The sequence below is a fragment of the Penicillium paradoxum genome, assembly GCF_028828445.1.
Source record: "Penicillium paradoxum strain IBT 22861 chromosome Unknown utg000003l_segment0_segment0, whole genome shotgun sequence".
NCBI lineage: Eukaryota > Fungi > Ascomycota > Eurotiomycetes > Eurotiales > Aspergillaceae > Penicillium > Penicillium paradoxum.
The window spans coordinates 4,146,521-4,170,367 of NW_026643181.1; the positions used below are offsets into that span (position 1 = coordinate 4,146,521).

The window sequence follows — 23,847 nt, forward strand, 5'->3', positions numbered from 1 at the left end:
CCAGGCACCTTTTCCCATACGAGGTATTTGACATGGCCACCAGGAACGAGATCATGTTCCCCTTGCGTTTCTTCGCAGTAACCAAGGAAACGTGGAACAGAGCTACAGCCCTGGCTCATCAATAGCTTAGACGCCTCCAGTTCACCACACACCTCAGGAGATTGGATCTGTTGGGCTAGTATAGTCAGATCAGCGTCTTCCGTCCCAGTAATAGGAATCTGATAATATATTCGCATGAACGCTATCTGGGCCGGGTCCTCCTCTAGGTGGCATAGAAATTTGCCAACCGTCATAGGAGACCCAACGCCCATATCCACATCTTCCTTTGTGAGATGAACAGCCCTCTCCGAGAGCTTTGTCGTGATGATCCACGAGCGGCCGGCCCCTGGAGGAGGGGGCGAACCAGAGAAGGAAAGGTTAGGGGCCGTAGTTGAGGATGCCGTAGCAAGGGAGGTCGTAGCAAGCGAGGCCGGAGGGGGAGAGACGGCAGACGCGGAGGAAGAGACAGCAGATAGCTGTTGCAGGGGGTCGAAGTCATCAAAGGTAGACTACGTAGTGACCCTAGTCCCTACCAGGCGGCCGAGAAATCGGGCATCAAACTCACTCGGTCTGGAAGGAATTGTCATGATGATTCTTGCGAGCAGGTACCTCTAGTGACATATAGACGAAGATACAACTGGGCAGCTTGAAAGTATGAGCTGTTTCTCAAGGCCGCCAAGCTTCGTAAAGCGGGGGTGATCTGCGTGGGGTTAGTCCTGATTAGGTAGAGAAACACTGTTCAACCCGACGAACTGTCACAGCTATAACAGTATTGGCTGCGGAGTAGATTGAGTAGAGAAAAGCTGTCATTAAAATGTTCCATTGAGCTGGTGTATCTTATGCTGTACAATTCCTATCCCATGCCAATATCAAACGCCTCATCAGGTCATCATATCTGAACATCTCGCGGAGATCAGAAGTCACTATTCAGAGTCACTTTCGATCACAAATCCACCACGCATACGTCTTCGGGCTGGAGCCACAGGCGCATCCTCTTCTTCGTCGTTCCCAGACTCGGGGTCTAGGGCTGGAGCTTTCCTCGGGCTTTCACGCAGGAAGGCGAAATCGTCATCTGAATCAGGGTTTTCCTGATCCGATATGAGAGGGATGTCGTCTTCTCCAGCGTCGTGGCTAGTGGAAACTTGCTGGGACGGAGATGACAGAGCGTCAAGTCCCCCCATGAGGATATCGCCGTCGTCATCACTGTCAGCATCGCTAGAAAGAGACCCGGAATCACGACGCTGTCGCTTTGATTTTGCTGCCGCAGAAGTGCCTCCGTCGCTAACCCGCTTGCGGGCGGCAGGCTTCTTTCCTTTGCTCCTGCTTGATTTCTCGGCGGTTCCAGTGAGCAAGGCCTTCTTAACTTCCTTGGCCTGTTTCTCTCGCCTCTCTGCTTCAAGGCGGAAGAACTCCTTGTCGGCTTCTTCGTCGGTTTCTTCATCACTAGCGTGAATGAATAAGTCGCTCTTAATCTTCGCCTGTCGAGACAGCGCATTTGATAGACGAGCGTTTCGCCGCGCTTCCAGGGTTTCATCGTCCAGCGGTTCCGCCTCGGTGTCGGGATGCTTCTTCTTTTTACGCTTCTTCTTGAGCTCATCTAACGCGCTGGACTTTGACCGCGGGTTCGCTGGGAACAAAGGTCCATCTGGGATGTCCTCGCCTTCTGACTCGGATCCGAAGAGAACATCAACCGTGCCTTGGGCCGTGCTACCCCGACCATATACTTTGTTCTTTGGTTGGAGGTGCTGGCGGGGGTCATCGCCGGTGATACCAGAGACTGGGTTCTGGAGGATCTTCAGGAACTCGGAAACTATCTCACGCAGGTCGTCGGCTTTCAGTGATGCGGGAATAACCCAGGCGGCACCGCGCACATCTTCGACGCCGAGTCGCTCAAACCCGATGATGGCCATGAGCAGGCGCAGCTTTGCGTTTGAGAACATGGCGTTCTGGACGAACTCATTCTTCCCTTTCACGGCTGTTTGTTGTGTTAGTTTCAATCAAAAGGCAAAGTGTGACAGGGAAACAATACTTATTAGTGGGCTGGGAATGCTGGCAGTCTCCGGGTCCTCGGCATGACGGGCTTCCTCTTGGGCCTCCCAGGCTTCTCTTTCAGAAGTTGCGGAGCTCATGATATCCTTGATCCAATTGACTAGATCTGCTCTGCCGTCGAGAACAAGAGCACCAATCACGATTTTGAGCTTGGCTTCCCTTGTCTCCGCTTCCGTCGATGTAATCATAAGATCAGCCGGGGGACGATTACTATAGGATATCGTTTGCTTTTCGTGTCCGTATTCAAGGTAGTGGGCAGTGGAGTTAATCTTGCTGAATAGCAATTCAGTGACCAAGGCAGGGCGCTTTTCGAGCTTCTTGATCAGTCGCCGGATGATTTGTCGAACCAGTTCTTCCCATTCTTTGAACACGGCCTTGCTTGAGTCCATGGGTCCTGGTCCTTTGATCATTCGATAGAAAAGACTAATAATATCAACACGGAAGAGCAACACAGTCATCTCCTGCTTGAAAGCAATCCGGTAGAAGTAACGGTGGGCCCGTTTGAGCTGGTCAGGATTGAGCTCTCGATAGAATCCAGTGAATGCAACGAAGGTGTTCACGCATTGCTGCGTGCAGAACTTAGCTGCAAATCGTTTGAAGTCAAAGCTGCGCTCTTTGGTGACCTGGGCGACTTCCTCCATGTCTTCGTCTTCGGAGGCATGCTCCTCCTCGTCATCTCCTCCTTCTTGCTCGACTTGAGTAGCCTTCTTCTGCTTTCGCCTGGCGTTTCTGCGCGAGCGAATTTGCATATCGGCGTTTTCTTTCGAATAGCGTTCCAACATCCGCAAGAACACATGTGCTAACTCCGTGCAAGCATCCAGGTAGCCAAATCCTTGGTCTTTGTATCCGCGGAAGATAGCGAGAATTCGATCATGCGTTGTCTCTTCGTAGAAAATCCGGTTCTGGATGTTCTCCGCAATCTCTTGATCTTCCTCAACCGGCGAGGCCGCCATTTCCTGGACAGTCAACAGGATTTGCGTGAAGCAGCGCATTTGAGCATTGAGATCATCCCATTCCTTATTGTCCAGGCTACTTTGCATAGCCCGATTGAGAGAAATGAATGTCTCTTGGTTCAGCACTCCAGCAACCAGACCATAACTATCGGGTTCTATTTCCTTGGTCCTTCCTTTATTCTGCGCAGTGCGCTGGCGCAGCTGCCGAGTGCGTCGTACACGCTCTGCTTCCAGGAACCAACTGACTGTGTAGAAAAATTGGCGAATATTAATTCCCACTACCCGCTCGGCTTCGCGCTCGATTGCTTTCCGCACATGAGTGAAAAGAGGATTAAAGCCAGAATCGAGGAACTCCTCCACAAAGGTTCTCAAGTTCTTTGTTGCCTCGGGGTTCAAATGAGCGGGCATATTGAAGTTGCTGTTTTGGACCACATCCTCTTGCCTGCGGCGGGGACGAGGTTTATTCCATTTCTTGCTTTCGTCCATCTTCTGAAACGTAGTCTGATCGTCGCGCAATACACTTTGTCCAGAAACGGTGGACACCTTCGCGCCATCTCGCTTGACCCAGATCATTGTACCAAATCTTCCATGGCGTGAAGGCGCGGTTTTCGCATATTCTCTTCGCACTTGCGCTTCCTTTTGCAATAAATCTTTGAGTTCATCGCTTCGTTTCGCTGCCCTCTGGTCATCGTCCATAAACAACTTCTCGACATTGACACCCTTGACGATGTGGAAAATTGTCTCCATCAAAGGAATATCTTGGAGATTAAAGTCATCGCCGACATTGGAGCACATGGTCAAGAGAAGCGCAAATGCATCTTGGTCGTGGAAAGCGTTGATCGTTGCCGATCTAGACGTTTCCTCCTCTTCGCCTTCCGCCGCAAGTCGAACATTAGGGGATATTATCGCAATGTTTCGCAGGAAGTATAACATCAGCTTGAGGATTCCTTCATCGCGGGTTCCGCGCTCGGACCGCGGGGTTGCCATGCTCGGGAGGGCGATCCGGATTATTGCACGAAGGAGATTCGATCCGCCGGACCTGAGAACGCCCCGTTTGTACTGCACTTGTGTTTGTTGGATGTAGGGGGTATGGCGATGGTGGTTGACTGTCATCTGGCTGTGGAACTCGACTGGCCATGTCAAAGGGACGAGGAGTTCTAAACACGCCAGCGAGATCCTAGTCATATGTTTGCTGTTCTGTCCGGTGGCCCACCACAGCGAAAGGATGGGAAGCAGGTCGCCGTTGATCAAGTTGGCCTCTCCGAGACATCGGGCAACATCCATCCGGTTGTTCTTTTCATCATATAACCTCAGCCAGCGCTTGATGTCGCGTAGACAAGCCAGCGCATCGTCTCCGAGTACGTATTGGTCGGCATTCTCGCCATTGAAGCCTCCGAGCTAGATAGACAAGTGTGTCAGTAAATTAAAGACCCAAAAAGAGTTTGTGGAAATAGCAATAAACTCACAGCGGTGACCAGACCGTAAACATAGTTGCGGACGTCTGGGTCAACAACTTGGACATCATGTCCTAGAGGAACAGCCTCTTCATCCATGACGTGCTGATTTGATACCCCATCAATTTGCTTCCCGAATCGAGTTGAATGGGGACGCGTCGACGCGTGTTCGGCTTCGGTGTTTCGGAGAAACTGGATGCCGCCAAAGTGCCGAAGATAACCGATGACTTTACAGCGCAGATCAGCGGCCGCTGCAGCAATATCTGGCAGAATATCACATCTATGGAGTCAAATAAAGCAACTTCGAAGTCTGTACTCCGTACTCCGCAACCTCTTCTCTCCAACTAAACTAGTACTTCAAATAACATTGACTATACTTACATGTATTGCTGTATCATTGAATCAACGAGTCGTGCTTGTCATCCTCGGCATCTCATCCTCGGTACCCATTGGCTCAAATGATGCTAGCTCTTTTCACTACCAATTTGAAACGCAACGAAGGGTATCCATTTCTTGGGCAATCAATCATGACAAGAATCTTTGGATTCTGATAAGCTCTGCCCAAAAGTTATTGATAAAAGGCTTTCTTAGATACCCTAGGAGCAGACTTCAACATTCCGCTCATCGTTTTTTCAAGATACAATACTTGATATTCCTCTATATAATAGCCACTCATCCCTGATTTTCCTCTGCTCTGTTATACGGTCTTGAAGCTATCATATCTAGCTAATATGAAAGTAACCTAGGTATTAGTAAAGGCATCCCGAGGCCTCCTTAAAGCCGAGGCCTAAGGCGGTGAAGTATATGTCTGAGTGGCCACTGTTCTACCCGCACGATAATGACGTCCGGGGGCACGTGAAGTTGGAGTATACTACCTAGCTGATTCCTCGCACGCACCTTCGCAACTTCCTTCGCTTTGTGTTCCATCATTCTAAAACTCACCACAGCCATGCTTGCCTCTTCTCTTCGCTTTGCTTCCCTTCGCAAGGGCCCTGCGGTGGCCCGAAGCTTCTGCTCGTCTTCGGCAATGCGCGCAGCCGAGGTCAGGTCGCTGGGCGTTATCGGTGCGGGACAAATGGTGTGTAAAGTGGAATTGACAGCCACACTGAAGGTCTAACACTTTCTAGGGATTGGGTATTGCCCTTGTCGCTGCCCTGAAGGCTCAGGTCCCTGTTACTCTTGTCGACACCTCGCAGGCTTCTTTGGATAAGGGCCTCAAGTTTGCCGGTACGCCGAGATCTCGGACCGCCTATTCCGGTCACATCGAAACATCTGACATGCCATTGAATAATAGAGAAGCTCCTTGAAAAGGATGTTACCAAGCAGCGTATCACCCGTGAGGCAGCTGATGAAGCCCGAAGCCTTCTGGCCACAAGCGTCAAGATGGACGACCTCTCATCAGTAGACTTCGTCATCGAAGCTGTCCCCGAGATCCCGGATTTGAAAACAAAGATTTTCGCCGACTTGGCCCAGATCGCTCCCAAGCATGCCATTCTCGCAACCAACACCTCTTCCATCTCCATCACCAAGATTGCCGCTGCCACCAGCTCGGATCCCACCGACCTACAGGCATCCTCCCGGGTTATCTCGACCCACTTCATGAACCCCGTCCCAATTCAGAAGGGTGTGGAGATCATTCGGGGACTTCAAACATCCCAAGCAACCATGGACACTGCCATTGCTTTCGTCCAGCGAATGGGTAAGGTGGCCTCTGTGTCGGCTGATTCACCCGGCTTCCTTGCCAACCGTATCTTGATGCCTTACATCAACGAGGCGGTGATCTGCCTAGAGACCGGCGTTGGTGGTCGTGAAGACATTGACAACATTATGAAGACTGGCACCAACGTGCCTATGGGCCCCCCTTGTCTTGGCTGACTTCATTGGTCTCGACACATGCCTTGCTATCATGAACGTTCTTCACCAAGAGACTGGTGACAGCAAGTACCGACCTGCTGGTCTTCTGCGTCGCATGGTCGATGCTGGCTGGCTTGGTAAGAAGAGCGGCAAGGGCTTCTATGATTACTAGTCGCCATGCTTCCCCTATGATGAAGGAAAAGCATTTGTATCAAGATACCCTTCCTACATCATACTATTGTAGATTGCGAATTTCTGAGTAAAAAAAAACGTTGATTACTTGTCATAGAACAATAAAACGTTCAATTAGTCTCAGCCCTGTCCACCAACAAACATGGTTCTCCCGCCAATTCCGCTTCCTCCATCACAGCAACCAGTGTGTCGACATCAATATCCTCATCTGTAACTAGCTCATCTCCCATCCCACGTGAGGCACATACACATCGTCCGCGTTGGCCACAAATGTAACTTGTTTTCTGGTTAGCATTGAAGCTTTGCCAAGCACACTCATCAACATACCAAAATTGATATCCACACCTGCACACCATATGGTTACAACCATCGATCTTCTCAACTAGATAAAGACAATTGGAGCATCTCTGCCAATTATTCTCCTTCGCCATCTGCATAACAGTCTTCATCTCAGGATCATGCGAGCACGACCAACCGAGATGGAAAAACTCCCGACAAGTAGGGCAAACCTTCGTCCGGCAATGAGGACAAACAACGTATCCTAGCCGTGAGCCAGAGCTGCGTGGAGGTATCCATCGTCCACATGATGCTCGGGGACAATACAAGCGCTCCAGCGGAGAGAGATTCTGCTCCTCCCACTGAACGAGATAGCGCTTTTTGCTGCGGGAATCTATCACCGCCACGATTGCTTTTCGGGGGATTTCTATGCTGCAACATTTCGCTGGGAAGAATTCGGGGTTGTCCAATACTGATGCCGCCATTCGGCGGAGGCAGGAGGAGCAGTATTTATGGTTGCAGGAAGTAATCAGCAGTTTGCTGGACGGGATCTTTTCAAGACATCCTGTGCATCTGTTTGCGGTCAATATGTCTGTAGTTCACTGGCTGTTGGTTATATTTGGGCTATACTGACACGCCTAGTTCGGAGTTGGCTTTCTTGAACACTCGCCCCAAATAGATTAGGATTTTCTGGATGGTTGAAGGCCTGCCTGGCATGTTGCCGTCAATCTGGGTCAGATTTGCCTGGGGTAGTACTGGACCCTTCAGGAGGGGGGGGAGATGCATCGTCAAAAACAAAGATCTAGGGTCTGAAAGACCCCCTTAAGTAGATGTCCGTTCAGGTCATAGATGGATTGGTCGTCTGGCCATGGGTGAGCAAACATTATCTCGTTCTTGTACCTGAGAAGGCCCATGGTTAATCTCGATATGACGGCTACATCCTGTTGTCTCTTGTTTTCGCTGTATCAAACCGGCTTCCAAAAGATAGAGCAGTCTAGGAGCTCTCTCTCATTGTCTCGCATTTTCAATGCCATGGTGGACTTCCAAGTCTTTGGACCTCGTAGCTGATGTGGAATATAGAGATAAAAATAGACCATAGACGGAGATCCGTGGTTCTGAGAGTTTCCTGAAGAAGAACGCATGTGAGCTAAAATGAGAGCGCATAATCCTCTCGTCATATGAGGACTGTCGTGTTCTAGCCCCGATTATGTTCATACATGTATCTAAACGCATGTAGCGGGATATTCGAAACATTTCGCACTTGTATTAATCAAACACAGACACTGAAAACAAGGGTATCACTAATGCTATAAATGCTGTCGATTTTGGCCTCCGTAAACTCCCACGATACTTGGTCCCACGAACATAGCCCAGGGGACTGAAACATTATGAAAGGCCAGCAAATCGTCGAACGGCCCATCCTGACCCGTATTCTTGATATTCTTGGCGCGTGATGGCTACCTTGCTGAGTTCCTCTTTGTTATTAGCAAGACGAGTACCGCCTAGCCATGTCGAATGAATAGGGCTAGTATCGATATCAGCATTTTGAAGACGGATTAAAGGAACGTATCCACAGATGTTCACTTACTCCTTAGCCCGACGCACTCTCACGACACATTCGGAAGAGGCAATTTGCCGCAATTCGGTTTCCCTGCGAGAAGATGGTAGGTCAGTATAAACTCAAATCACCTGGCTTTCAAGGAACCCACAATCTTTCCATGAATCCCGAAATCAACGCATTTCCTCCGACGACCAAAACATTCGCCAAGAACGCCGAATGCAGGCCTGTAGGCAGAGCTGATAAACTTTGAAGTATCATATCAGGTATCCCGGCAGACTGCATACCAATATCTCCCGGAGTGAACAGAAGCTCCGGGACAGAAAAACGCTCATTGCCCAGTACTAAGACATCCTCTGACAGCACTTCAGCACTGAGACCTGAAAGTGCTCCTTTCTTCTTTTTGGCGTGTAGAAGAGGGTCGTGAGGTCGAGTGAAGCCCTTATTGTTGGCATTCGGGAGCACATAATCCACCACAACTCCCTCTTCAAGGCTAGTCTGGCGCTTCCGACCAACTTTCCACGTTTTCTCCAAGTCATTAGCGAAGTCATTACTGACATAACAGACTGCCTCTTTGACTTCGTTCATGATGTAGCTTTCATCCACCATGTTGTATTGCCGCATTGACACGATCTCCTTCAAGTAATTTGTAAGATGCTTGCCTCCGAGATCGAGTCTTCGGACTCCACGTTGGAGAGCTTGGCCTTTGTATACCGGCGTCACTGTGGTATGAGAGTAGCCAGAGTCCACGACCAGCAAGCAATCTGCAGGCAGGACAGAGGCATCGGATGTATTGGAGAGAGGATCGCCGAAAAGAGAATGGATTTCGTTCCACGCATTTAGGGTTGGACCTGCAGACGAATTCAAGTCAGTACGATATCATATGCGGCGCCAAAGAATCAGAACATCATACCCAAGCATCTTGCATATCCTCCAAATCCCCATTCCTCCATGACCATCTCATCCGTGTGCCGTTGTAGAATGGGCAAGGCATTCGGCGCCTCTGTGAGCACGAGAGTAGTATCCTCTGGATCCGCAATGTGGTGTTGTTTATTCCGAGGGGTCGGCTTCCCATCAAAGAAAGACTGATCCCAAATCTCCCTCTCAGCTTCCCAGTTCACAACATATCCTTTCTCCACCGGGCGCCGGAACATCGCCTCATTCCAGTCGGTGACAGTCGCTAATTGAGCGCCGATGACGATCTTGTTGTCGCGGGTTCTGACAAGAGCATTGGGTATCGAGGAGCAGGTAGAAATGGGATCTTCAGGAACCGGAGCATGACCGGCGTAGCCAGCTTTGATCATATACGCGCCATTGTCGATGATGAAGGTCGTGTCAGGCAGGTAGCGCGACGTCTCCGAGGGTTGTGTGGTTGCCACGGGTGTTCTTGGAGTAGCACGAGCCTTTGCTGTTCCCATTGTGACTGGCTTTGATGAACCAAAGTTCAGAGCTTGTAGGAAGCTGGGATGCAATGATGAAGCTGTTTGTCTTGTTTGATATCGAAAACTTGGGCAAGGTGGTGGTGCACGGACCACCCGGGCCTGGACCTGGCACCTGAGCGGCTTTATAATGCCGGGCTACATAGGATTTTCATGATTCAGATTATAATCAGGTTTGTTCAATAGCATCGGACTTTTTGGAGCATAAAGGCTCTTAGATATAGGTTCTTTGTGGCGGGATTCAAGATGAAGATATACCTATGCACTCGGTGCGTTGGAAGAATACAACATGGCGTCTCTGATGATATGATGATTTGAATACACAATTAGCTAAATTTATGTTAGTAACTTACTATGTATATAGGATTTTTACCTCAGTATGTATGTTGTTTGGCGTATAGAATTTCATTTTAGCTCCATTTTCTCTACATATGATAATCAAAACAATTAGCTGTGGTATGTATAACAGGCAGGAAAAGCATTGATACAAGCGACAGGTTTACTAAAAGTTGACATAAGCCTGTAAATCACCAATTTATATCACCATAATCATCTTGAAACAATAGGCTAATCAAAATAGCCTCCTTTAGCGGCCCTCGACTTGAAGATAAATTTCCAGGTGACCCCGCAGAGCCCTAATCAGCCCCGCGATCATTATCAGGCCCAACCGTCCAAATTTTTTCTCTACTGCTCTTCCCTCCATACCAACCCCGGCCAACCGACAACCCTCACAATGTCGAAAGAGCTGTCCGCCGTCTTCGGCACAAGCTTGACCCTTATCGGCCAATTCCAAACAGCTCTCACCACGCCCCCACCCGCCGCACCCGAAGCCGCAAAAGATGCCGAAGCTTTGCCCCTCCTGACGGCCTCGTCGACCGCGCTCAAAGCCCATACCACGAAACTCTCCCTGCTGGCTATTAGCTCGCCATTCACGCATTCCGCAGTCGGCACCGTGCTCCGCGAGCTCAATGAATCCGTGCTGCCGTCGCTCGTCACCGGCGCACTACTTGTTACACCGGCGCAATACACGAAGGCGTTTCACTCCGAGGTCTTAGTCCTCGCCAAGACCGCTCTGACGGAACTGTCTGCGCTCATTCAGGAGGTCAAGCGTGTTGGGGACAAGAAAGATCAGGAGAAGAAGGATACCGGCAAGGAGAGCAATGTGACGAAATCCGAGAAGGATGCTGTTATGCTCGCTACCGGCCGTGTCTGGGATGCTTGTGATAGCGCCACCGATGTCGCGAACAAGGGCGTTGTTGGATTCGTTATGCGCCGCGTTGAGCAGTGGAGGGATCTGGTTCGTGATGCGGTCGAGGAAATCGAGGATTGGGATCCTGAAGAAGAGGGCGATGAATTCTTCGATGAACTTCTTGATGATGATGATAAGGTTGCAAACGATGATGACTCGGAAGATGACGAAGATGACAAAGAAGAGACTGCTGCTCTTCATGAACACAAGAAATCCGCCATTCGGTTCCTCAAGCCCATCGCTCAAGTCTACCCGGCCATCATCAACAGCCGACTTAAGAACGCTGGGAATGCGCCTTTGGCCTCTTCATCTGGTGTCAAGAGGTTGGAGTCGTTGATGCTGAACCTGCAAGCTATCCCGGATGATGTCGATGAGGCAGCTGGCGCATTGTACGAGGCCAATTTTGAAACATCCGCTCAGTATCTGCGAAAGACGAAGAAAAGCGCAACAGAGGCGGTGGAATTGGTCGCGGCGCCCTGGGAGGTTGTGGATTCCAAGGACGATGCACCAGCAGACAAGTTTGCTACGTGGTCGAAGACTTGGCTCAAGGTGATTGACGAAGTCAGCAAGCCAATTGAGAAAAACTGAACGGAATTCCCTGTCACAAAGCTATAAAGAAGCTGATGATGAGATGACAAAAGCCCGAGAAAAGCATAGACAGCGATATTATGTATATGTACATAGAACAAAGATGGTGATATTATACATGGCACTTTAAATCATGGCCTTCAATTAGATTACTCGGACTTAGAACTCCTCTTCCAAGACTTCATGTTCCTTCTCCCACGCTGGCAGGTCACTATCGGGGATACGCTCGCGCAAGAATTCCAAAATTGCATCAGTTCCCTTGGCAACTACTTGCCAGCGAGGTACCCGGAATCGATTGCCAGCGACCTCAAAGCGCCTCAAGGCTGATCCAGTGCCCCAGTTCTGAGGAGAGCGTTCAGCTGCCAGGAGACCAATCTTCGGTGGAAGGGCATCAAGGTCGTTGTTGCTTAGCTCCAAGACTTGCAAGCCTTGCGCGGCTTCGAAGTCCAGGCTAGCGATTTGGTTGTCGGAGGCTACAAGCGTCTTGAGCTCTGGGTAGGTCTGTCTCAGATTGGGAAGCGGTCCCTTTAAGCGATTATGCGATACGTCCAATAATGTCAAAGACGGTGCTATCAAGTTGGACAAGAGAGGCTCCCATGATGTCAAACTGGCAGCATTCAAAGTCAATGACTGAAGCTTTGGCAGCTCAAGCCGAGAAGACAGGAATTCAGCACCCTTCAAAGGGTTATGTGAGAGATCAAGCTCAATCAGACCCGGCGCAAGCATTTCAATCGCGGGGGTTGGGAAGCAGGTGAACTCGTTGTGCTGCAAATACAAGCATCGAATGTCTTGCGAGGCAATCATCTCCAATTGCTCCACTTTGAGGTCGGTCAAGTCGGCATACGACTTGTCAAGAGTACCACCGGATTTGATCTGCCAGCTGCCATCGAGCGCGGGATTTTCGGGTGCCAGAGTGAACTGGGTGGCCACCGAGCCCTCATCATCTGTGTCCTGCGGATCAGGGTCACAGCGGCTCCGCAAGTCTCGTTTGATGTCTTCTGTGTCCATGCTCAGGAACTTGCGCTCACGTAATGGGTTGTTGGCAACACGGAGAGACGTGAGGCTTTCCATGAATGCTATCTTTTCATCCAAAGACGAGAGGTCATTCCCAGTGAAATCGGCGTTCTTGATGCTCTGGAGCTCCACAAATCCTTTCGGGAGCTCCGCAATTTTTGTTTTCTTCCGCGGATAGCGTTAATAATGATTGCCAAGAAGACATACATGGGAGATGCGTGATGCGATTGACGCCGATCAACAGAGTGTGTAAATTAGGAAGCTCGAGCGCGTCATTTGCGGAGAAGACCACCACGGCATTATTAGCAATATTCAGGGATTGCAATGTCTCCAGGCCATTCACTGACGCCGGGATCAGAGTACCTTCCAGTTTATTCTTCTGTGCATTGAGTGTTTTTAGAGGCAATTTGCTGAGTACCTCGAATGATAACGAAGTGAACTTGTTTTCACTGACATCCAGTGTTCTCAGAGAAGTTAACTCAACGAGTTCATCTGGGAGCTTTGTGAGATTATTCCCACGAAGATCCAAAACCTCCAAGTTTCCAAGCCGACCAATGACAGAAGTCAGTTCCCCTTGCAACTGATTATTCGCGAGTTTCAGGTCTGTAAGAGATTTGATCTCTGTGATAATTTCGATTTTGGTCATATCCAAAGAATTATTGGACAGGTTAAGAGTCCGTAGGCTCTGTAGACGTCGAAGTCCCATAGGGAGTGACTTTAGGACATTGCCATGAAGATCTAGGGTTTCAATGCCCCCGAATTGTAGCCCCCGGTCATCGCTGTCGGGATCAAACTCCTCGGGGTCGATATCGGGGAATGTTGCATCTGAGATCTGTTCCAGCTCATTGTCGGCGGCATTGAACTTGACTAGATCGACATTCTCGAACCAGTTTGCGCAGTTTTCTGGATCGTAGTCGTACATTGTCAGCACTTCTTGAGGAATTTCTGCTAAAGAAAGTGCCGCAATATTTAATTGACCAGTCGCACGTGCTGTCTGCACACGCTTTCGCATGACTAAAGAGTTGGATCCCTTGGGCAGTTGATTGAATGGGTCCTCGTCGTCGCCACCTGCCCACGATTCAAGAGGTGCATCGACGGGCAGGGCTTGCAAATTTGTCCCTTGCGGACTTTCCTTGTTCTCTTTAGACACCATCGCCTTGCGAGCAGCTTTTGCCTTTGCTATCTGTTCGCGGAGCGTACTGGAGGATTTAGATACTTTTCTAGCTTCACTTTCTGCCTGTTGCTCTGGAGACAGCTCATCGGGCATGGAAGAAGCCGTTACATATCTTGATCCTGTCGAGGGAGAGCGTGGGGTCGAAACTTGTCCCGTTTGGGGTTTTCTTGTTTTTTTCACCTGAAGTGGCCTGTCTGGGGGGCCCATGTTTGACTTCACGAGCTTTGCAGGGGCCTTTCCAGGTGATGGGCGGACAAGCGAGGGTTTTCCTGTATCCTTGTTCCCAATTGATCTTTCGGGTATCATTTTCTTGGGCGGCGAGCTGGTATCCGAATGGACGCCATCTCCCGGTACGATACTATATCTAGGTGATGGCCGCTTCAGTCTTGATGGACTGACGCTTTCCTCCGAGCCACGAGCTAGAGACAAAGACGAAGCTGTCGATTGGCGAGGCTTCGAAGGAAATCGCAACTGGGAAACAGGCTGTACATGTAGCTCATTGCTAGTTGGCGCGCAAGAGGATGCCCTTGATGTCGGTCTCGACGCACTTGACACAGTGGACGGGGCGCGAGATGTGGATCGTATGGGGCTGGCGTTATTGAAAAAGCTAGATTTCCTGCTCATTGAAGCTGGTGATGGTGGGATTTGCGCTAACGTTTCAAGTGTACGCTCGGACAAAGATGGACGTACTCCAGGACGGCCACGCGCTTCCTGTGTAGATATGACAGATGCAGTGTCATCATCTCCAGCAATTGAGCTCAATTCCTCCGAAATTTGTGTGTCATCTTCCACGACTTCGGCTTCGTCTGGCTTGGGTGTCGGGATAGGATCATCTTGTGGCTTGGGCGGAGACAAATGACGTGAGAGTGGTTTCTTCACAAGCGCGTCGTAGGAAGGTCTTCGCAACCTCTTTTCGTCCAGACCAGGATCGGCTCGCAGTCTGTCTCGAGAGGGTGAAGGCTTGATCGATTTTGATGCGGTCGTCGTGGGTAAAGGCAACCTTGAAGCAAGACGCGGAATACCGCTTGCGGGTCGTGGAATACCACTCGGAGGGCGAGTCAATGTCTTCGTTTTTCCTTCCATCTTATCGTTGCGATTATTGATGTTGGTGTGTGATTAGGGAGGCGCACGTCAAGGACTCTGGACGCGCATGTCCAACGATAGGGAGCGGGACAAGGAATGTGGAGGGCGGGGAATAGGCGCAGTATCAGATGACCTCCTGTCAGAATTGTGGTTATCCTTGCAAAAGAATGAAGACTCAGAGGTCTAGAACTGTTCCGGACGAAGCGGAATGTTTACATTTCGAAGGTCTCACAATCCCGCGATAGCAGCCTCAGGCACCAACTCGTTTTGCTCCGATTCCTGAAATATCGTCTAAATAGGCTAAAGACCTCGCATCCGAGCTGTGTGTTTTTGTCATCTATTGCTACATGAATCCAAATGTCTTGGGTTCTCTTATAGCGATAATAGTCTCGTAGGCTCGTGGCTAGTTGGTTTGTTAGCCATGGTCTCTTCCGTCGGATATATACATGGACATGGGCTCACTCGTACGTGGCAGTCGATTATCCCGAGAATCCCTTACATGTGTACATGGGCAACTTCCAATGTTCTTTCATTCGAACTGTCTGTCTTTCCTTTCTTGTTTTTCTCTCAAGAGGTAATTTACATTCTACATTAAATTGTGTAATACCGGTTGAATCTCAGGGACTTGATTTTTGTTGCCACTTGGAGCTAGCTAGAATCACCCGGGGAACCAGTTATCTCCAACTAGATATGTCTTTCAGGTGGTAAACACTCAATGTTCCCTTGTGTAGTCTTCCTGGTTGACGCTCTGGCTGTATGGAGTAGTGGGTTCCAAGATTGTCAGTGTCTAGGTATCCATGGTGCCAATTCAGTAAAGCAACATTACTATGTGCCGATATATGGAAATTGCAGTCTAAAGACCACAGGTTTTCTTTATTATTATTTTCGGACATGTCATGCAGGAGCCCGACGTTTCTTGTCAATAATGGGACCCAACAAAGCGTCAGGATTCAAACACGTCCACGCTATGATCGTCCAGATCGTGACCACGCTTATCGGTTGCCTGCCCAACCCCCCAGCGCTTGTCCGGTCGCGGGTGTTTACTTGCCCTGAGCGTCCCGTGATCGCCAGACTAACCCAGATAGGCTTAGCGAGAGTGAATACTGACCGCTGATTGGCCCATATTCTTAGATAATTGACCGGGGCTGGGATATGGGCTAACCCAAAGCGGGTACCTTCAGACTCCCCCGTTCCCAGCCTCCCAGCCCCTCCCAATAACGCAAGCTGGAGTAACCTCTTCCTCTTAAGCTCTCCCTGCACACCATTATTCTCCCTTCTTTCATCCGCCTCCTACCCCAAGCCATTTGTTTTCTCTAGCTCTTCCCCTTGATCCATTCCAATCTTCTGATTTGGTTCCTAAGGCAACATACTGAGAGCACCGGTGCGATTGCCTTAGTCTAAACCCCAGCAACTATCAGTCTCCGGTATGTATATTCCTTGCGCTTTTGGATTCCCCAATATGGAAACAAAAATACTGATTAGATGGAATTAGCGTGAGGACCCGTTCCCCACCTTGATTGTACCCTCGTGGTCTGATCCAATTGGTATACATCACACCATCACACTCAACACCTCCATCATGTCTCAAAACATCAACTCACAAAGCTCTTTGGGAACATCGACAGAGCTAGTGCCCTCAACTCCAATTAGAAGAGCCACTTTGTCCCCATCACCAGAGCTTAGCGCTATGACCAAGCGCCCATCGTTCCAGTCGGATAAGAAGTTCCTCTCACCGCCGCCGTTGTCATCAGAGATGACTCCTCCACCCTCAACTCAGATTCCAGGCGCCCCGCTTCGTTCTCGCTCACACTCGCGGTCCTTGAGCCCTCCATTGATCAAACAGTCTGATCTGGAAAAGACCTTGTGTGATGCCTATGGTGCCTCTGAGAACCTGCCTACTATTGAAGCAATCGATAACGCCAGTGAGGCTGAACTGCGCACTATTGCCAAGGATCTTCTAGCCGTGGCCCGAGAGTCGCGTATGTCTGCGTTGCACTTCAAACTCCAAAATAGCCTGGTCTCTTTCGCAAGCAATGAAGCCGTCAAGCGCGCCGAAGTGGAACACCAGCTCGCCAAGCGCGAAGTTGAGATTCTCCAAAGCGCCGAGTATCGCAGTCGCTCGCGCCCTGCTGACCCCATCTCGCCGATTCAGTCCCAGTCTGGCATGAATTCCGATTATCTATCGGCTGTCCAGCGTTCACAAGAACTGGAAGAGCTCAACACCGTTCTAGATCGAAGACTTAGGAGGGCGAAGCGCGCTATCGATGAAGCCATGAGTCGGTCCATGGATCTTGAGGAGCAGAATCTCATGCTCAAGCAGCGCATCGGGGACAACCGCAAGCACTTTTCCCAGATTCTCACATACGGCAGCATGTCGCCGGGTACTCAGCATGAGATCCATAACATTTGCCACGGCGAACACACAGATGGTCTCGCCGCTCTTCTCTATGCTGACAAACTCACCAACCAAACACATGCTTATGCCGCCCACCCTTCAACCTCCGTCCCTGTTACACCCAACCACTCCAAGAGCCATTACCCCACATCGACTGGGCACCCAACAGAGGAACATTATGACAGTGACAGCACCGTATCCCTCTCAGCTTCTGAGGGCGCGGCAGAGCAGTTTGGCACTCCCCACCACATGCGCTCCGTTGTCCCCAAGAGCAGCACATTGCTCCAGACCAAGCTATTCGGCCAAGTGCAGAAACCCGGCGTGGAGCGGCCCCGCTCTCACAAGCGCAAGGCAGACAGTGACGTGGAGACTACCACTACAAAGAAGTCCAGGACTACCGGTGATATTGGCCTAGGTATCAATGCTTAAGTTCGCTTCCTGGAGCTTCACGAACTTGAGCCATAGGCTTTGATCTGATTCATGACCAAGCGCTGCTTTGCTGTTACGACTATGGAACCTCACGAATGACGAATACATGCCAAATGTGGTGTTCTCAACCTAGCGATTTTTGTTTTTGTTTTGCTCTTTTTTTGTTTTGATATAAAGGGACCATGCGACAGTGATCCATGGCCTTTTGACATGTGGCGTTACGGACTTGACTTCTCGATATGGGAATTATGGCTCAGTGTCTATTTTGCGCCTATCAGTCCCTTTGGACTTGGGTTGAAATCAGCACAGATTTGGAGCCAACAGGCCATCTTGCAGCTATAGATGGCAGCCTGGGATATGAAATCGGGATGGGGGTACAATCATGTACAATAGGAATAGAGTCTTCACAGACCAATAACGAAATACAACATTGAAAGCAATATATGAAGTGTATTTGTAGGACCAATCGAATCCATCGGATATTTTTAATATGGACTCATTAAGCACTTCCATGTTTGATATCACAGCCGACCAACATAAAATAAAAGAACAAAAAATAAAAAATAACTCTGGCAGATTACCGCATCCGGCTTAGTTAGGGCTCGCTAAGCGAGGCGGTGTGCCAGTCAGCGGGCGGCCACACGAAAAATGGGAACTTCATTTTCTGCCGTGAAGGAGGATCTGACCAGCAACCCTCGACGACCACCACCCGGCTCGATCCCCATCCGTCACCATGGTGCGTTCCCTATTCCTGCTAGGAAGATACAATGGAGAATTCGACTTGTGTGATTGAAAGAAATCGACGGATCGAAATTCGCCTCGAAAAGAACGAAAGAATGGTTGACTGACCGATTGTGTGTGGGATATATAGGCGATCAAGCACAACAACCAGATTCAGAAGAACCGTGAGTGACCCGTCGCTTTGCACCTCTATGTGATCGCCTCAACACGACAGAAGATTTGGGGAATCAGATTTAAAGGACTGGTGATTGACGAATTCTTGATTAGACTTCCGCAAGGATTGGCAGCGTCGTGTGCGTGTGCATTTCGACCAGGTACGACTTTCCAACATCCCCCCGACCAGCGAAGTTTTATCCCGAACGATATTGCAACCGACTTGAAATCGAGGGAGAAAAATTTTGCGCAGGATATGAATTTGGCCGACTAACATCAATTGTACAGCCCGGCCGGAAGCACCGTCGTCGTGAGGCCCGCATCGCCAAGGCGGCCGCTGTTGCCCCTCGTCCCGTGGACAAGCTGCGTCCCGTTGTCCGATGCCCCACCATCAAGTACAACCGCCGTGTCCGTGCCGGTCGTGGTTTCACCCTCGCTGAGCTGAAGGTAAATTGAGCCGCAGAAGAAGTGTGGAGGCACCGTGGAAGAACAACGTACTGATTCGATTTCTTTTCGCCTTACAGGAAGCTGGTATCCCCAAGAAGCTTGCTCCTACCGTCGGTATCTCCGTTGACCACCGTCGCACCAACTACTCCAAGGAGTCCCTGGTTGCCAATGTCGCCCGTCTCCAGGACTACAAGGCCCGCCTGATCCTCTTCCCCCGCAAGAGCGGTCAGTTCAAGAAGCTCGACTCCTCCGCTGAGGAAGTCAAGGCCGTCAAGGCCACCGTCGCTGAGGGCAAGCGTGACGGCATTGCCACCCGTGTTGAGGCCACCTTCCCCATCACCAACCCCACCGCCGCCGAGGCCGTTACCGAGGTCAAGCGCGACTCCCTCCCCAAGGGTGAGGAGGCTGCTTACCGCCGTCTCCGTGACGCCCGCGCTGAGGCCCGCTACCGCGGCATGCGCGAGAAGCGTGCCCGTGTCAAGGCTGAGGATGAGGCCAATGCCAAGAAATAAATGTGTTAATTCCCTGCTCGTGCTGATGATGATGATCGGGTCGGTTTTCGAATCGGGGATTAGTGTACTGTGGCATGGCGTTGCGCCTCTTCCTTGATTCCCTCTCTCCCTCCCAAACTTTTACTCCTTTTTGTCTCTAAAAGAAAGAACTCGGAAGATCTCTCGAAATTCAAAACCGCTCAATCTTCTCAATCGTGGCTTCACGCCTGCACAATCCGTGCTTGCGGCTGTCAAGCTGGTAGTCCGAATACTCTGTCCCAAGCTTCCAGTCAAGACAAGCTGGGTGGAACCTTTTCGTAGTAGTTCATTTCACTGAATACTCTGTAGCTCCGCTGTGGATCTGGATGCAAGAAGATTTCTGCGCAAGGAGTATTAGTTAAATGGGATCGACAAAAAAGTCTTTACAATGAAATTCTCTCAATCACATATAAGCATGCAAGGTTCATAGATAGCCAAGTCGTTCTGGACCACAGGAAACCAATATCTCTGGGCAACACCCCTTAGGGGAAAATTCATTAAACTTGCAGTATGAGGCTCTGCTGGGGTATCTTCAAAGATCTACGTCAAATGCAAAATAATTACACCACCTACGCTGACACTCGCATCCAACCATCAAACACCAAACAAGGCACCAAGGGCACCTTCAGTCGCCCTTACCACCGCATCAACATGAATCCCACCCTCCACGCCTCTCATGATCGAAGCGCCATCCTCACGCAACAAGGCATAGAAGAGCTTCTTCGTCTCCTGATCAACCTTCTTATCTGATCCAGGAATCGACACGCTAACCTCAGGCCGCAATTGAGGCTCCCCAGTCCATTCATCCATAACCAGGGTATTTGACAAAAGCACTCGAAGGCTGGAGCCTGAAGACGTGGGTTTGATGACCATCGTGCTCCGATCCAGATGCGGGACTAAGCTTCGTAGTTCAGAAAGTGTGATAGTGCCGTTCTTGCTTTCCGGCATGGGATCCTTTTCGCTCTGCGAAGCGCGAGGCCCGTATTTGTAGTCGATGTGAGCCCACAATTGGGCGCGGGCGATCGCGGATTCCCAGTATCGATTGATTCCCCAGCAAAGTGTAGCCACGTCGAGCTTGAGGAGTGGGTTCTCTAATCGAGTATCGATCCATCGGCGGAGAGGCTCGGGGATTTTTCTTTTCTTGCTGTCGATGCCAGTGGGCACTGATAGGGAGGTCAAAGATTGGGTTTCAGGGTCTGTCTCATAGACAACAGTCACATTATATAGACTTGCTGGAAATGGGGATGGAGGGGAAAATGTAAGCGTATGTGTTTCTGATAGTCCCTCTTTACGTGAGGATCGTGTTGTACGGGTTTTGAGAGCCAATGGTGCGAATGCTGTCAGATATGGCAGTGACTGAGACGATTCTTGCAGGGCGAATGGATTTGTTGGTAGCGATGATGTCTGGCGCTTTGGACGAGGAATATTGGCGGAGAATGGGAGTAAAGTGGCGAGGAGGGATGATATTGGTTTAGTTGCCTTTTGAGGGATTGAGACACTCGTCCGATTTGCCTCTCCCGATGTGAGTAAAGATCTAGAGACTGTCAGTCATGTTCGACCCAATATTGGATTCTTGGACTTACAAAAATTTATCGAGTCCTTTGGTTTCGGGTTCCAAGTCAGGGCTAGACTCGATCTTCTTTGCCCATGTTTCCAATTCTTCAACTTCCTTTTTCAGCCGTCGCAGATCCGCGGCACTTTTCTCGCGCGCATGGCGTTTCTGTTGGACGGTCGCTGAAAGTCCACCCAGGTTTGAAGGCACCTCCAAATCTTCCGATGGCGGGGATTGGAAGTTCACTGCCTTCAGTGGGCTTTCGAGCAATGCATTGGCAGTTCGTCGTTTTGCTCGTTTCTCCTGTCGCATACTCGGACTACTGCTCTGCATCGCTCTGGATCGATCTGGGGCCTTTTCTAACCCCAATTGTGTCGGCGTAGGTGGAAGATCGGGCTCTAATACATCCCCATCCATGAAACTGGCGTCAGGTCCCATGTCCATGTCTGTTTCTCTTGTAGCGCTGCCCAATTCCAATGCCAATTGACCCTCGGGGGTATTCGATTCGGATTGCTGTGGCTGTGGCATTGGGGACCCGAAGACTAGGTCTCCCGGGAGAATCCTTTTGGAAATCCTGCGCGGTGGTTTCGAGAACGCTTGGATGCCACTCGGGCGCCTGTTGGGAGAACTACCTGGCCCCTCGGAGCCTCGAGGTCGAATGAGAGGACTGGCCGCGGCATTGAGCGATGGTCGCAGCGCTTTGCGATCACGAAGTCCAAGTTTTCGAGCATCTTGCTGTTCACTGCCTTTGTTTGCTGGCCGTCGGGCGGGAGATCGGCTGAGCGCGCGATCTAATTTGTCGGGATGTGATCGTGCCAGACTGGCCCTGGTTGGAGACTGGAAGGAGGGCCGTCTTGGCCGATGTTGGTCATTTCGAGGAAGCTCTGGCACCACAGAGAGGTCTGCAGCCTCGCTAGTTTTTCGTCTTTTTGCCGGGGAATCCATTGTCGCGTGGGTTGTTCATCGCATCTGGCGCGCACATGATGAAGATAAACAATCGCGTTTGCTCAGTTTGCACTATGACATAATCTCCCCTCGTCATTGAAGAACCTCTGCAGAGCTTCCAAGATCGTCTTTCTCCAGCGCATATCATGGAGTGTCTCTCGGGGAGTATAAGACACTCGCTGCGGAGGTCTGGATCCCAACTTCGTACTTTTACCGTTCCAAAAAATTCTTCATTTCCCTCTTATCGCCAATATGCACTGGTTCCGACACCCCGGCGCATGAACGGACACAGCCAGTCCGATCGATCCGACGCCTCTGATGCCCCAGTCTCTGTGGAAGAAATTACGGACCATTTCCAAGCCCACCCTCTCTCCGGATACTATTCATTGATTCTGAAATCAAGCTCGCCCTACCAAGATGGTGCGCCGACGTCGCGACCGACACCCGTTCGGCCCGAGGCCAGTGTGACGCCGGCATCTGCCGTTGAACCCCAATCACCCCAAGAAAAAATGGCGATTGTATTCGGCACCCGTCTTGCCGGCCCAGGTCGAGTTTCGAGGTATAACCCTGGTGAAGCCCCTCCAGAGTCAACATGGAAGACTATAAACGGAGTCCCCATCCCTCCGCAACCCGAAGAACCAGACAATTGCTGCATGAGCGGCTGTGTACACTGTGTCTGGGATGACTTCCGCGATGAGATGGAAGAATGGGCATCCCGGGTCACCACGGCGAAAGCCAAGGGTGGTCCTGAGAAGGGAACGAAGGACATGCGCACGGAGCCTCGAGCGGAAGTCCGCTCGGCTAGTGGAAGCATGGATGATGATGGCGGCGGCAGCGAGGCAAATTGGACTCTGCCGAGCCAAGACGATGAACTCTTTGCCAATGTTCCCGTTGGTATTCGCGAGTTCATGAAAACGGAGAAAAGGTTGCGAGTCAAGCAGCAGAAGGAGGCTACAGCGTGAGGTTTGGATTTTCTCACGCATGTTGATTTTTATACCCTGTGTTATACTACATTGGCACAAATTGGGAAGGTAGTGTCTAAAAAGCATCAGACATATGTGGTATATAGATAGACTTGTACATATGCACTACAAACGATGCCACGACGATGTTTCATATCGTTTAAGAGAGGACCAATTCCTCATTCAAGGAATTTCGATCGGTGTGGTCTATCTGAAAGCATTCACTAAGTAGACTTATCTATGGATCACTCGTGCAGGTAATCCGAAGATGAAACATATGCATGTTCCCCTTGGATCCTATCCCAAGTTATGAAAACAGGGTCCAGTCATTGCTGGCAATTATTCGGAACCCCAAATGTATCAGCTAGCAACCGTTACGAAGGTGTATAATGCTCCGTAGTCGGTCACAATTGAAATCGAATTTATTGGCTGAATATACCAGAATTTGGGATGGCAAAAAACTAGAATACCTGAGTTACTATGACTGAGACCTTAATAAATGCCTATTCAAGGTACCTAGGTCCAACCTTGGAAAGGAGGCAAAATGAAGCCTTTCATATAGTGGGCCGCGTTTGCGGGCTTACAATGTCCTTTTAATAGTCATATTTTACAGATGTCTTCTTCTCTTCTCGAGATGTATATGGTATGAATAGCTTCAATTCGAGACCATGATCTACAGTGCAGTAATGAGCAGTGTCAAGAGCCGTCCAGGGTTGGACATATTCAACCAATTCGATTTCAATTCAAACTAGCCCCTGAGTTACACCTTCG

At 50.1% G+C, this 23,847-nt stretch overlaps 9 protein-coding genes across 9 annotated transcripts; 5 read left to right on the forward strand and 4 right to left on the reverse strand.

Annotated features, from left to right (window-relative positions):
- Nucleotides 1-962: 962 nt before the first annotated feature.
- On the reverse strand, nucleotides 963-4,594 carry tof1 (putative DNA repair protein (Tof1); the record flags this gene model as incomplete). The annotated part of the gene is made up of 3 exons (XM_057174442.1): nucleotides 963-2,014; nucleotides 2,069-4,439; nucleotides 4,508-4,594. The coding sequence occupies 3 exons, from the start codon at nucleotides 4,592-4,594 to the stop codon at nucleotides 963-965; spliced, it is 3,510 nt and encodes a 1,169-aa protein (XP_057034593.1).
- An 850-nt stretch (nucleotides 4,595-5,444) lies between these two features.
- Nucleotides 5,445-6,521, forward strand: N7457_003398 (3-hydroxyacyl-CoA dehydrogenase family protein; the record flags this gene model as incomplete). The annotated part of the gene is made up of 4 exons (XM_057174443.1): nucleotides 5,445-5,573; nucleotides 5,623-5,722; nucleotides 5,790-6,340; nucleotides 6,423-6,521. The coding sequence occupies 4 exons, from the start codon at nucleotides 5,445-5,447 to the stop codon at nucleotides 6,519-6,521; spliced, it is 879 nt and encodes a 292-aa protein (XP_057034594.1).
- Nucleotides 6,522-8,203: 1,682 nt separating this feature from the next.
- On the reverse strand, nucleotides 8,204-9,793 carry arp6 (actin family protein; the record flags this gene model as incomplete). The annotated part of the gene is made up of 4 exons (XM_057174444.1): nucleotides 8,204-8,342; nucleotides 8,406-8,468; nucleotides 8,527-9,226; nucleotides 9,289-9,793. The coding sequence occupies 4 exons, from the start codon at nucleotides 9,791-9,793 to the stop codon at nucleotides 8,204-8,206; spliced, it is 1,407 nt and encodes a 468-aa protein (XP_057034595.1).
- Nucleotides 9,794-10,547: 754 nt separating this feature from the next.
- Nucleotides 10,548-11,651, forward strand: N7457_003400 (uncharacterized protein; the record flags this gene model as incomplete). Its single annotated transcript, XM_057174445.1, has 1 exon — nucleotides 10,548-11,651. One exon carries the CDS (start codon nucleotides 10,548-10,550, stop codon nucleotides 11,649-11,651), a length of 1,104 nt encoding a protein of 367 aa, XP_057034596.1.
- Nucleotides 11,652-11,810: 159 nt separating this feature from the next.
- Nucleotides 11,811-14,922, reverse strand: N7457_003401 (uncharacterized protein; the record flags this gene model as incomplete). Its single annotated transcript, XM_057174446.1, has 2 exons — nucleotides 11,811-12,830; nucleotides 12,898-14,922. The coding sequence occupies 2 exons, from the start codon at nucleotides 14,920-14,922 to the stop codon at nucleotides 11,811-11,813; spliced, it is 3,045 nt and encodes a 1,014-aa protein (XP_057034597.1).
- Nucleotides 14,923-16,501: 1,579 nt separating this feature from the next.
- N7457_003402 (uncharacterized protein) lies at nucleotides 16,502-17,746 on the forward strand (the record flags this gene model as incomplete). The annotated part of the gene is made up of 1 exon (XM_057174447.1): nucleotides 16,502-17,746. The coding sequence occupies one exon, from the start codon at nucleotides 16,502-16,504 to the stop codon at nucleotides 17,744-17,746; it is 1,245 nt and encodes a 414-aa protein (XP_057034598.1).
- Nucleotides 17,747-18,394: 648 nt separating this feature from the next.
- Nucleotides 18,395-19,599, forward strand: N7457_003403 (60S ribosomal protein eL13; the record flags this gene model as incomplete). Its single annotated transcript, XM_057174448.1, has 4 exons — nucleotides 18,395-18,482; nucleotides 18,755-18,801; nucleotides 18,929-19,087; nucleotides 19,165-19,599. The coding sequence occupies 4 exons, from the start codon at nucleotides 18,395-18,397 to the stop codon at nucleotides 19,597-19,599; spliced, it is 729 nt and encodes a 242-aa protein (XP_057034599.1).
- A 612-nt stretch (nucleotides 19,600-20,211) lies between these two features.
- On the reverse strand, nucleotides 20,212-22,114 carry N7457_003404 (uncharacterized protein; the record flags this gene model as incomplete). Its single annotated transcript, XM_057174449.1, has 2 exons — nucleotides 20,212-21,151; nucleotides 21,201-22,114. The coding sequence occupies 2 exons, from the start codon at nucleotides 22,112-22,114 to the stop codon at nucleotides 20,212-20,214; spliced, it is 1,854 nt and encodes a 617-aa protein (XP_057034600.1).
- A 146-nt stretch (nucleotides 22,115-22,260) lies between these two features.
- Nucleotides 22,261-23,076, forward strand: N7457_003405 (oxidoreductase-like domain-containing protein; the record flags this gene model as incomplete). The annotated part of the gene is made up of 1 exon (XM_057174450.1): nucleotides 22,261-23,076. One exon carries the CDS (start codon nucleotides 22,261-22,263, stop codon nucleotides 23,074-23,076), a length of 816 nt encoding a protein of 271 aa, XP_057034601.1.
- Between the last annotated feature and the right edge of the window lie 771 nt (nucleotides 23,077-23,847).